The sequence below is a fragment of the Mycena indigotica genome, assembly GCF_014461135.1.
Source record: "Mycena indigotica strain 171206Taipei chromosome Unknown Mind.scaff0004, whole genome shotgun sequence".
In the NCBI taxonomy this organism is placed as follows: Eukaryota; Fungi; Basidiomycota; class Agaricomycetes; order Agaricales; family Mycenaceae; genus Mycena; species Mycena indigotica.
This window is the reverse complement of record NW_023503003.1, coordinates 2,834,082-2,846,631: the sequence shown is the minus strand read 5'-3', so window position 1 is coordinate 2,846,631 and position 12,550 is coordinate 2,834,082. Positions and strand designations below refer to the sequence as shown.

General features: G+C 51.5%; 4 protein-coding genes across 4 annotated transcripts; 2 read left to right on the top strand and 2 right to left on the bottom strand.

Moving 5' to 3' along the window:
• Positions 1-78: 78 nt before the first annotated feature.
• Positions 79-3,220, top strand: MIND_00476700 (uncharacterized protein; the record flags this gene model as incomplete). The annotated part of the gene is made up of 8 exons (XM_037361572.1): positions 79-195; positions 248-340; positions 389-670; positions 718-808; positions 859-1,868; positions 1,916-2,150; positions 2,196-3,066; positions 3,112-3,220. 8 exons carry the CDS (start codon positions 79-81, stop codon positions 3,218-3,220), a joined length of 2,808 nt encoding a protein of 935 aa, XP_037221864.1.
• Positions 3,221-3,307: 87 nt separating this feature from the next.
• On the top strand, positions 3,308-5,316 carry MIND_00476600 (Succinate--CoA ligase [ADP-forming] subunit alpha, mitochondrial; the record flags this gene model as incomplete). Its single annotated transcript, XM_037361571.1, has 9 exons — positions 3,308-3,341; positions 3,388-3,503; positions 3,549-3,665; positions 3,716-3,859; positions 3,903-3,963; positions 4,013-4,519; positions 4,572-5,050; positions 5,098-5,187; positions 5,239-5,316. 9 exons carry the CDS (start codon positions 3,308-3,310, stop codon positions 5,314-5,316), a joined length of 1,626 nt encoding a protein of 541 aa, XP_037221863.1.
• A 9-nt stretch (positions 5,317-5,325) lies between these two features.
• MIND_00476500 (Ribosomal protein) lies at positions 5,326-5,738 on the bottom strand (the record flags this gene model as incomplete). The annotated part of the gene is made up of 2 exons (XM_037361570.1): positions 5,326-5,454; positions 5,499-5,738. 2 exons carry the CDS (start codon positions 5,736-5,738, stop codon positions 5,326-5,328), a joined length of 369 nt encoding a protein of 122 aa, XP_037221862.1.
• A 58-nt stretch (positions 5,739-5,796) lies between these two features.
• MIND_00476400 (U6 snRNA-associated Sm-like protein LSm5) lies at positions 5,797-6,243 on the bottom strand (the record flags this gene model as incomplete). Its single annotated transcript, XM_037361569.1, has 5 exons — positions 5,797-5,835; positions 5,883-5,955; positions 6,002-6,029; positions 6,077-6,172; positions 6,219-6,243. The coding sequence occupies 5 exons, from the start codon at positions 6,241-6,243 to the stop codon at positions 5,797-5,799; spliced, it is 261 nt and encodes an 86-aa protein (XP_037221861.1).
• Positions 6,244-12,550: the final 6,307 nt, after the last annotated feature.

Genomic DNA, 12,550 nt, shown 5'->3' with positions numbered 1-12,550 from the left:
TATCTTTTGTCTCTAAAGTATGCGGAGAAGAATCTTTGATACCACCACCACGACACGTGACTTGTACCCTCTTTCTCCATGACGGCCTCTGCGGATGTGCAGGCTGTTCTGGCTGCCATCGATGTGTTTAGTCGCGCGCCGGACAAAGTTTCGCTCGATCAGGCCAACAACTGGCTTCAAGATTTCCAGCACTCAGTAACTATAATCCTCGCCAAACCGCCTCATCGTTTCCAACCCGCTGTGCCAGCCTGATGCTTGGGCGACATGCAATGTCCTCCTGCGTACCCCAGAAATACCCGCCGCAGCAAAACTATTTGCCGCTCAGACTTTTCGCGCCAAAGTCAGTCTTTCTTTCTCAATCTCAACGCGCCACTTTGACCATCTCCAGGTAACTTATGATCTCAGTCAAGTCGATCCAGCGAATTTGCCTGGTTTCAGAGATAGCCTGGTGACCGCACTCGAGCAGCATCACACTGGACCACGCACCATCATCGTCCAGCTTTGTCTGGCGATTGCCGGGCTGGCGCTCCAGTTCCCCGCCTGGTCGCCAGACGCCGTCTCTTTTATGATCACTCACTTTGGGAGAAATCCTGCCAGTGTGCCAGTATTGCTGCAGTTCCTCGCGCTGCTTCCTGAAGAAATCAACAACAACCACAGAATACCAATAACCGTAAGTCTGTGTGGGTCCCCCCCGTTCCTCAATCTCACAACGTCCAGGACGATGAATATATGGAGAGAGTGAACCAACTTCTCACTTACAATGCGGAGCAAGTGTTGGATCTGCTTGTCATGTATTTGCAGGCGCCAGGTGTGTGATATGACTCTCCGCTGAGCGGCGGATTCTGATATCATCGCTAGGAGTCACGGTGACGGTCCAAGAGCAAGTTTTCCGCTGCCTTCGGAACTGGCTCGTCGCTGGAGAAGTCAAAATCGCAAACTTGTCCAGTTCGCCCTTGTTTGCGTTCACATTCGAGGCCCTGGCCTCGGAACAGCTTTTCGATTCGGCGGTGGATGTCATTTGCGAGCTGATCCACGAGACACAAGAAATCGACGACAACATGGCTGCCATTGAGCTCATCGTGACGCGCCTGATTGCGCTCAAGCCTCAGCTTACTCAGCAACGAGAAGATCCCGACAAAATCAGAGGTTATGCACGTATTTTCAGCGAGGCTGGTGACGCATATCGGAGTTTGATTATCCAGCATCCCGAGACTTTCTTTCCCATTGTGGACGCGATTGGAGAATGCTCTGCATACCCAGATCTCGACATCGTTCCTATCACCTTCCCATTCTGGATGCGTTTTGCACAGGTTATTGGAAAGCGGTCCTCCGTATCCCCACTCTTCCTCGACGCGTATCGCGCTCTGATGGCGGTTATTATCAACCATCTCCACTTCCCGCCGGATAGTGCTCCGTTGGCTGGCCAGGAAGCGGAGGACTTCCGCTCGTTCAGGCATATCATGGGCGACACGCTCAAAGACTGTTGTTTGGTTCTCAAAACCAACTCGTGTCTGCTTACAGCGTACCAAATGATTACTGCCGCTCTGTCGCGCAGCCCAGAGGCGGTCTCCTGGCAGGACATTGAAGCGCCGCTTTTCGCCATGCGGTCTATGGGCGCGGAAATCGATGTCATGGACGACGAGGCGGTCCCCAAAATTATCAACCTGATCCCCTCCCTCCCCAATCACCCGCGGGTTCGTTATGCTGCCCTTCTCATCATTGCGCGCTACACCGAATGGATCAATCGGCATCCAGAGTATATTAGTGTTCAGCTGCAGTACGTCTCTGCAGGCTTTGAAGACGCCGACTCCGTGGTGGCTGGTGCCGCAGGGCAGGCGTTGAAATATCTCTGTCAGGATTGTAAAGAGGTGAAAAGTTTTCATAAAATGGTTTTGTGGCTGATTACTGGATATAGCACCTCGTCGATTTCCTGCCCCAGCTGCACACGTTCCTCAGCTCGACGGGCTCTAAACTTTTGCAAGACGATAGACAGCAGGTGTATGAGGCGATTGCTCATGTCATCTCCGCGATGCCGATGACGAGAGCCGCCGAATCTCTGCGGACGTTCTCTGTCGATATACTGGCTCAAATCCACGCCGTAACACTCAAACCGACGCCGGCAACAAAAGAAGAGCTCCAAAGCACGAGTGGTACTTGGATTTTCCAGCTTTTTTTACAGCACTAATTGGGAATAGATGCACTGGAAAATCTGGAAGTGATGCTGCGGATTATCCAAGGGTTTGGCGAGGACCTGCCTGCAACGTGCCAGACGAGCTGCAAAGAGGCGTGGACGGTTTTGGACGCGTTCTTGGCCAAATACGGCAACGACTACGAGTCGTCGGAGCGGACGACCCGCGTGATCCGCCACGGGATTACGCTGTTTGGGGACACTGCGCTGCCGATTGTGTCGTCTGTGATCGCGAGGATGTCGTTCTCGTTTGAGGCGACGGGGTACCCTAGCTACCTGTGGATTGCGGGCAAGATGATTGACAGATACGGGAACGAGGAGAATGCGGACCTTCGGGGGTCGATCCGGGAGGTGTACGAGCGGTCGACCAACACGGTTGTGTCGCTTTTGCAGGCAAAGTCGGCGAATGACATTCCGGATGTGATGGAAGACTACCTCCGGATGCTGAATGCTCTGGTTCCAGTTGCGCCAGACATCTTCTTCGAGTCTTCAGCATTTCCCCTGGTGTTCAAGGCCGCGATGGAGGCCCTTACGCTTGTCCACAGCGACATCATCTTTGCCGCGCTGGACTTGTTCGTGCTTATCCTGACACACGACTGTCTGAACCCGACTGTGTCGTCTCCGAAATTCGCGGTCTACGCGGCGGCTGTGCAGGGCGTGATCGCGAAGGACGGGCTGGGGTTCCTGACGTATCTGGTGTCGGGGCTGGTGGGGGAGTTCCCGGGGGACTCGCTGTCGCTGGTGGTGTCGATCCTGCGGGCGGTGGCGGTGCTATGGGGGCAGCAGCTGGTGGCGTGGTTGCCGGCGGTGGTGCAGCAGCTTCCCACGGCGGCGGCACCGCAGACGGCCAAGGCGCAGTTCATTGTGGATGTGAACAAGTGGGTTTTAAGAAACTCTTGCTTTTAACTGCTCACGTGTTTTAGAGCTATCAGTGACAAAGAGCCGGACAAGGTGAAGTATGCGCTGCTGGGGCTGCACCGGGCGTCGAAAAAGGCGCGGGAGCGGAGACGGGGCGGGGCGCTGGAGCAGTAGGAATACATTTAGACATCTAAGTACAGTATACAGTATAGTAGGTAAGGAAATATCATGTGATGTAAGCTTGCTTTTTTTCTGTCGACGATGTTTGTTCGTGCTGGGCAGTCGCTGTACAGCGGTGAGTGGCCAGGCCCAGTCGCTTGGGGGCTTACTCACACAGTCAGCCGGACGCCGGGGGTTCTCACAGTCTGCCGCGCGCAGGAGTTACGAGGACACGATTCAGAACTTGCTCATTCACAAGGACACCAAGGTTCTCTGTCAAGGGTTCACTGGGAAGACTGTGAGTACTTGTTAACTCCGCTTTTCCCTGCTAACAAAAAGGCAGGGCACGTTCCACGTGAAAGAGGCGCTGGCGTATGGGACGCGGATGGTGGGCGGGGTGTCGCCGAAGAAGGCGGGGCAGACGCACCTCGGGCTGCCCGTCTTTGGCAGCGTCAAGGAGGTGCGTGTCCCTTTTCCTTTTGTGAAATAAAAAGTTGCTGACGCAAGCAGGCGGTGAGGGAGACGCAGCCGGACGCGACGGTGCTGTATGTCCCGCCCCCGACGGCCGCGGACGCGATCATCGAGGCGATAGAGAACGAGATCGGGCTCATTGTGTGCATCACGGAGGGCATCCCGCAGGCGGACGAGATTCGGGTGGGTGTTGCGCTGGCAGTTTTTTTTTTTTTAATTTTTAAAGGTCATGAATGCACTCAAGAGCCAGTCGCGCTCGCGTCTCGTGGGGCCGAACTGTCCTGGGGGTATGCTCCCCCCTTTTTTCCTCTCTTCAAGCTCTAATATTTTTTGCAGTCATCAACCCCCTCGGGTGTAAAATGGGCATCCAGCCAGGGCACATCCACACGCCGGGCAAGATCGGGATCGTGTCGCGGTCGGGCACGCTTACGTACGAGGCGGTCGCGCAGACGACGGCGGTCGGGCTCGGGCAGTCGTTGTGCGTGGGGATAGGCGGTGACCCGTTCCCCGGGACGCAGCACGTGGACGTCGTCAAAGTGTTCCTGGACGACCCGCGCACTGCCGGCATCGTGCTCATTGGCGAGATCGGCGGGTCCATGGAGGAGGAGGCCGCGGAATATTTGGAAAAGTACAACAAGACGCGGGCCAACCCTAAGCCGGTTGTCGGGTTCATCGCCGGGCGGACGGCGCCTCCGGGCCGGCGCATGGGCCACGCCGGCGCCATCATCGCCGGCGGAAAGGGCGCCGCGCAGGACAAAGTGGCTGCCCTCGAGAAGGCGGGCGTCGTCGTCACGGACAGCCCCGCGAAGATCGGAGTGGAGATGCTCCGCGCGATGCAGGCCAGTGGATTGGCGTAGAGAGAAAAAAAAAAGACTTTTATTAGCTACATAATCAGTTGTTATTTATATGTCTTCTTCTTCTTTCGACCAGGCGGCCAAGTACCTCGCGCAGTCGCCTGCCCTCGCCAAGGTGGCGTCGACGACGAAACTGGAGCTGTATGGGCTGTTCAAGTACGTCAAAGAGGGCCCACGGCCGACCTCGGCGCGGCCATCGCTGTTCGACATGACGGGCAGGGCAAAGTGGGACGCGTGGGCAAACACGGGCGGGGCGGTCACGAGCCGGGCAGAGGCGGAGGCGCGGTATATAGCGATCGCGGAGGGTCTGGGCTGGAAGGGACCTTTTGGTGAAGACGACAACTGGGACAACGAAGACAAGGGAGGCGGGGGCAGCGCGATGGGCACGGCGGTGAGCGCGATGGCGCGTCCTGAGGCTGTGCAGGACAACAGTCTGCATGGGCTGGCGGTGGCGAATCGGGCGGACGAGCTTGCGCTGCTGGATGGGTCAGGCGTCGACTGGGACGCGCGCGATGAATTCGTGTGTTTTTTTATTAATTTTATTTGTGTGTTTGCTTACGAAGACAGGGCTACACAGCGCTGCACCTCGCGGCGGACCGGGGACACACGCTGGTGGTCCAGCTGCTGCTGCAGCGCGGCGCGGACCGCAGTATCCAGGTGCATTATATTATTTTTCATTTTTTTATTTCTAAATTCTAATCGTGGCAGGACGAGGACGGGCTGACGGCGGCAGAGCTCGCAGAGGCGGCGGGGCACGACGGAATTGTACGCATGTTGGCTTCGTAGTAGTATATTTTATAGCTGGTTAGCGAGCTTTTCGCGGATGTCCGCTAGTGTCTGTGGGGGCTGCAACTTTTGCTTTTGCGACTTTTGCTTCTGGCCCTCGCGCGGGTGGTACACCGACCCCGGCTTCAAAATATTTCCCTGTTTCAAGTCAGCACTAATAAATAAATAAAAGCAGCACACACCAGCTCCAACAATCTGACCACCGCCCCGCTCGGCACCGCACCCACATGCAGCCAATACCTTATCCTATCCACGCTCCACTGGACGGTCTTGTTTTTCTGGCCCGGCTCGACATGCGGGTTGTACACGCCCAGCAGCTCCGCGGGCCGTGCGTCCCGCCGCGCCCGCCCGTCCACCGCGACCAGGTGGAACACCTTCGCGTGTGCCCGCCCGTGCAGCGCCAGCCGCAGCCGCATTGGCATTGTAGTGGTGGTGGTGGTTAAGAGTAAAGAAGAGGTGGTTACATAATATTGGACAAAATCAACTACTCGCGTCGGGCCCGTCGCTCCCGGGGATCAGCTGGCGGGGCATAAGGGCAATGTAAGAGGGAGAAGAAAGGTGCCCACCATGCAGATATTGTTCCCGTTCAGCAGCGTCTGCGCGAGGCTCTTTTTCGTGCGCCCCTCCGCCGTCGTTTCGCTTGCCCCAGTTCAGATACCACAAAGTCAGTCGGCGGGCCACGCACTACTCAGTCACGTCCTCCAGCACCATGTCTGTCCATGTTAACGAGTCCGTAAGACCAGCCCGATCCCGCACTCACTCACGAAATCGTCAAACCCAAGCAGCGTCCCCGTGAACTCCCGGTCGTTCTTCATCACCACCCAGATCCGCGACCCGATGCACTTGTCAATGAGCTCTGTTATACCCTTCCAGCGTTGCTGCTTATAACAGAATGCGCGTACCCAGCGGCAGGATTTGCGACGCCATCAACGTCAAAAGCAACTCAAGATGTCACATTAGATAACACACAAACTACTACGACTAATTCCGGCCAAAACTGAATCCTCCCTGCGGCACACTCGCGTCCGTGAACTGCCCCACGAATCAGCTTTAGTAACAAGTAAAAAAAAAACCACACACCTGGAAAGCCCCAGCCGCGTCAACCGTCGGCGCGCTAAACGCCGCGTCGAGGTCCTCTTCCTCGGGGAAGTACTTGTCCATGATATTAAACGCCTTCTTGTAAACATCCAGATTCTCGTGCTGCTGCAGGTTGTGGATCGTGATCATGCCGCCCGCCTCCTCGACATAGTGCGCAATCTGGTTCACCCCGCTCGGCCCCGCCGCCGCCTTGTCCGACTCGCCGATCTTGAGGATGTTGTCCAGCCCGTCCAGCGCGACCTGGATGATCTTGTTGTCCATCATAGTCAGGCGCTGGCGTCTGCAGTCGAGGATACGCGGTTGGGGACCGCTGCCGTACCAAGTCCACGCGGTCACGTGCCACGTGTTTAATTTCGGGACTTGCGCGATTTTATGAATTTGGCAATAGTTTTGGCTGTAGAAGTTATGAGATGTACCCAAAAACGCGTCAATTAGGGAATTCCGACGCGTGCAATGGATATAGAACACCATTCTGCACTTTCTGCAATTCTGGGCCAGGGTCTCCCCTCCCGAAGGTAAGGGTATGCAGGGCAACAAAAAAAAAGTGAAGCACTCACTGGAGGGAGGAGTAGAGGAAAAGTCAAAGCAGTCTCTAGAGTGAATAAGTACAAGCATGGCCTGGGTAGAAGGTACTCACCACTGCGCTGACTGACTCAGAGAGCCCGGGCTGGCAGACAGATACAGTAAGAGAGCCTAGCTCATCATCAGACACTAGCTTCTGCAATAGAGCACTCAGACTCACCACCAGCATAACGACAAGACGATGGGGGGAAAGAGGAAGAGAGTATTTTTGTGTGACCACTTGGCGTCACCTATTCACGGAATATTTGATCGGACCTTGCGCTATTAATATTATGTTACCGTGTTTCATCTGGTCTTGAGTTCAACTCCCGATGTTGTGCAATTTAATTCTAACATTTGTGTAGTTCTAGACTCAGGATTTACTTGTTGTTGTTCTTCCTCCCAAGAAAGCTACTGGACTCGCCGGTCAATCACAGGCAACAGTAATATCAATTACTTTGCAACTTCCAATGTCAAGTGGGTAAAAATCAAACATTTTAAATGTGGGGTCTGAGTCAAAGTCTGCTGTTTGGGGTAGTTCACCAGTAAAATCAAATGAAAACTTTTATTAGTGGGAATTATGACATGTATTTATGTGGAACCTTATACTTCCTAAAATGGCAATTCGGTCCTGATTTAGCCCCCTAGAATGGTAATTCATAGAAAATAAAAAGTGGGTAAAAATGAATTCAGAGCAATCTTGATGGAAGTCATGACAAATGTCAGTGAAAACTAAAACCAGACTTGTCCCAACAAAAAGTAGGTAAAAATCAATTTTTGTAGTCTGACTGAACTGAGGGCCAGTGTTAGTTTGGAAACAGTCTTAGCTGTGCCGGAATACCGAACATGCATTCAGTCCCGTCCAGTTTGAACTGAAACCCTGAACCAGACCTGGCTATCACTAGAATCTTACATGAGTACTATCAGCATCAGGCTCGGGCCGTATCAGGTCGTCGGGTGGTCCGACTGCGAGTAGGTCTAAGGAGCACGAAAGTGGGGTTTAAGCCCAGAGAATAGACAATATTAGCCTAGCGACTACATCCTGTAAGTATGGTTTTTATATGCTAAAAGATTAGGGATGGATCGGATGGGCGCTAGGTCCCAGGGCGGATCGGATGGGCGCTGTGTAGGGCCTGCAGGGGTGAAGGGAAGGGGTTAGAAGAATGGGGGGGAGCGTTGAGGAGTGTGGACGTGCGGGCCCGATCGGCCCCGAATGGCCCCGTGGCCCGGCGGCCTGACCCGAATAGTCATTTATGAAAAATAAAAAGTGGGTAAAAATGAATTCTGAGCTTTTCTTGATGGAAATCATGACAAATCTGCATGTGGCTAACTTGTCCCAATAAAAAGTGGGTAAAAATCAATTTTCATAGTAGGAATCTAGCAGACTTTGGATCTAAACCAAAGTTCCATGTTTGTATCAGCCAGCAAAACTGGACTTGAAATTGATTGAATATGCAGTACTTAGCACTTTACGAGAATGGTAATTCCTTGACATTTTGACCTAATTAACAGAGATTCAACTGGAATTACTTCCTGGAATAGTATTTACCCAAACAAATTTCTCAATAAAAAGTGGGTAAAAATCAAATAAAAATATATAGGTATGACATACAAATTCAAGAGTTGACACTTCCCGAAATGGCAATTTCTTGATATTTTTGGATCTGATTTTGGCTTAGATCACTTCTTAAAATGGTAATTTCTTAAATAAAAGAAATACATAAAAGTGGGTAAAAATAGAATTAAATGTTAAGTTTGATGTTTGTTCAGGCTGTCACATCTGGCTTGATGTGCCTGCCAAAAGAGGATTTTTTTCTTGACCAAAGCTTGGTGCTTAGACCTCAAAAGTCTGGATTTATATGTCAATCAAAACCAACTCAATAAAAAGCTCACAACCATTTGGGACAGTATGCAGTGCCAAAACTAGACTTGATCAGAATAAGCCCAATAAAAAGTGCATAAAAATCAAATAAAAATATATATATCAATCAAAGCTTAGAGTTAAAAGTGGGTAAAAATCAAACAACAACAGTGGTTTAAAACCATCAGTAATGGCTTAATAACCTGATTCAACCCTGCACCAATGATAATACCTCTCAACTTGACTTTAACCTGCTCACCTTGCTTGCAGGCCTGATGACTTATCTGTTTTGTTCCGGGCATGTGTTTCCAAGGAGAACCTTGCATGACCCAACCTGAAGCCTGACGATATATAAGATCTCAAGAAAGATTGGTGTTCAGAGCAAAGCAGATCAAGATCAGACATCTTCTTGAAAAGGCAATTCTGAAAAATTGATGATTATATCATTTACATCAATCGGAATTGATTTCTGAAGTTCTATTAGCTTATCTTCAACAAGAAATTGTATAGAATGATATTTGGTTGGAAGGTAAGACTTGATAACAAAAGTAAGTAAAAATGTAAAAAAAAACCCCATATGATCATTCAATTCTGAATACAGATTTAATTTACAGATAAAACTATAATATACAGGGTAGATATAAATAAAGTCTGTTGGTTGAGCTTAGTGATAGCCAGGTTTGGTCCGGATTTTCAGTTCAAACCTAAACTAAGATTTAGTGCTTGCGTTTGGCCAAACTCCCTTCCAAACCAAACCGGTTCAGCCAGGTTCAGCCTTAAAAAGACCGGTTCGGGACTGGTTTGAACTGGGGTTTGGTGTTCAGGTTCGCCAAATCCAGGTTTAAAACCAAACCAGTGGTCTGGTGTTCAGTCAAATTGGACCAAACTGGACTTGGCCATCACTAGTTGAGCTAAATAATGCAGTATGCAAATGCTGACTAAGCAAGACAAGGCAGATACAATACAAGTGTAATTTCAGGATACTTGTTAAGACTAAGTTCTAATATGTTTTAATTTTGAGAGTTCTAGTACTATATTATGAATAGTTATAATTCTGACAGGCTGACAACAAAAAGTAGGTAAAAGACTATAAGGGTCATCCTCAAGGCTAAAATTTATCAGCTAGAGTACCTGGAATCTGTCATGTGATCTACTTGATGTGGCCATTCCCAATTGAAGCACTTCAGAAATCAAAGTAGGCACACGGCAGTCTTGGGCCATGACAGTTAGGCAGCTGTCAAAAAGTTTCATAAGGCAAACGGGTTTTGTCGGGCTCCGCCAGCCGGTCACGTGACCTTATCGCGGGCAAACGCCTGCGGCCAAAAACGGAAATTCTCATTCCAACTGCTATTCTATAGCGAGAAATGCTCTGATTTCGCTCAAATTTCAGGAGGACGTGCTTACGTAATCACTCCGTCGACTCAGGCTTTCGTTGGTAGGGAAATCAGCCCCGAAATATATGATTTTCCGAAGGTGTGTTGTTTTGCTTATTCCTGGCATTCTGGGCCAGGAAGTCGGCCGATTCCCTCCGAATTTTCAGCGCTTCACGTGGTGACACATACCATCCACTTCGCCGCTTCCGATTCCCCAACGAATGCTTTACTCCGCCGTAATTTCATTTAACACCCCAAAGTTCTGTATTTCTCAACGGTAAAATCGCACCATCTCGGGATGAAACGTGCTGGGCATCAAGGGACATCACCCCTGATGTCACTCGCTTGAAGATCTGGGCGCTCCGCTGTCTAGGTATGTCGTATTTCTCTTCCAACTTCCCGTCTTTATTTCTCAAAACTTGGTGCATTGCAGCATGTTCTCAGGTCTGGAACTTGTCCGAGCAAGCAGTAGCATGATACCTCATGTATTCTCATCAGCTATTTGCCTAATACATCGTCGGAAAGCTCTCTAAATGGCACAAAATCGGATTCCACGCCAATTCCGGCAGTGGCGAGATCGCCCAGGTATGATGCGTGTATCCGGAGAGCGATCCCCGTGTATGTCGTAACGTGCCTGTCCCGAGCGCCGACGGGCACTGGGTATAAAACCCAGCCCCAAGTCGGCATTTCCATCAATCCCCTCCTCCCTTTCCCTCTCTCCCACTCTCCTGCTCCTCCAAGTTGACGCTGACAATGTTGCTGTCGTCGTGCCCGTCGTCTTCCTCATTCTAACTTGTGCTGGTCGTTGTCGGCAGGTGACCGGTGAGTGGCCTTTTTGATTTTCTTGTCATCTTGCTAAATATTCGCGTCGGCTAGTTGTTGCCGCGCTCGTGGTCGTTGTCGTCTACGGCCTCAATCACGGCGGTTGAAAGGTTCTTGATTCGCTGCTGACCGGAGTTGCTGTTCCGCGTTACTTGGGCCGCTCCAGCATCGGAAAAGTACGCCGGCATCTTGATCCTCTTCCCGTCTTGCTGATTCGTCTTGTTGGCCAGCTCTGCCGCGCTCGGGAATCCAGCGGCGACAACCAGCTTTGCGTCGAGCGTGTGTAATGGTGAGTGCCGATGTTGCCGTTGTTGTGTCTGTTTTGAATTTTCCCAGTTTGCGCCGAGTTGCTTGGATTCGGCTGGTGGCCGTTGCAGACAGGGCGTCAAGGACGGCGTTCGTTCCATAAGTCCACGCCGCGGCTGTCGAAGTCAGCGCGATTTTGATTGGAGGGCAGTGAGTTGGCGGGAAGAGCGAGCACATTGTCGGTGTCGTTGTCGGGCCGCGGGGGACTGTCTTTGGTGAGCATTAACTCAAAACAGTAGACAACCCCATGCTGACCTTGTTCCAGCCATTCTCGGACTTGCTGTTCGTCTCCATCGTCATCCCTCCCGCCCACGAAATTCGTTTCTCCTCCTCTTCCAGTGATCCGTTTGCGGCTGGAGGCGTTGTTTGCCATCCAAAAGTGAGTGGCCCGTTTGATTTTCTTGTTATCTTGCTAAATATTCGCGTCGATAGGGCTTCAAATCTTGGGTAAGTCATCCCATTCTTCGCGTAAGTTCATGATCTCACCTTGACCAGAAGTATTCGGCGCGTTCAGCAGGCCGGACTCGGCGTTATTTGGAGTTGTAATCGCAACAGACGGCAAAGGTGAGTCGTGTTCTTGATTGTCTCGGCATCTTGCTGAAGTAGTCTTCAAGATATTGTCAGCCGAGCGTTGCCTCCTTCTTCAAGAGCGCCGAAGCAGGCTTTAAATCTGGTCTTGGTGAGTTAGCATTCATCGCGCAATGTCGGGTTCTCACCATGGCCAAAAGCTTTCGGCGCCAAATGGGCCGGGCTTGTCGTTGCTGCCGTCTTTGGCTTAGACGTTGCGTGACTTATTCAAGCCGACCTCCAAAGTTGTCCCGTTCTGGCGCGATGCATACTTCTGCGCGCGGGGCCAGACTTGTCGCTGTTGATAGGTGAGTTGTCGATATCATCTTTTCCGATGTTGCCTGACCTGTTCCAGTCCAGCTTTATTGGCTCGGCGTTGTTGGTCGTTGTCTTTGCTCATTCGTCGCGTTGGGTTGTTGCCGCGGTGGTCATCGGCCAGAGAAACACGTTGAGCAAAGGTAAGTCCGCTTGATTTGTCGTCGCCGTTTTTCTGATTCGCGTTGGCTGTCGTAGACAGTGTCGCGCGAGTTGCGCTTGAAGGCATCTGGTGGACTGTCGTTGACGACAAGTTGGTGGGGCTGTGGAGGCAACGGATGTGGTTGCTTGTCGGTGAGTTGTTATTACGCCGCCGCCGTCCTTATAGGCT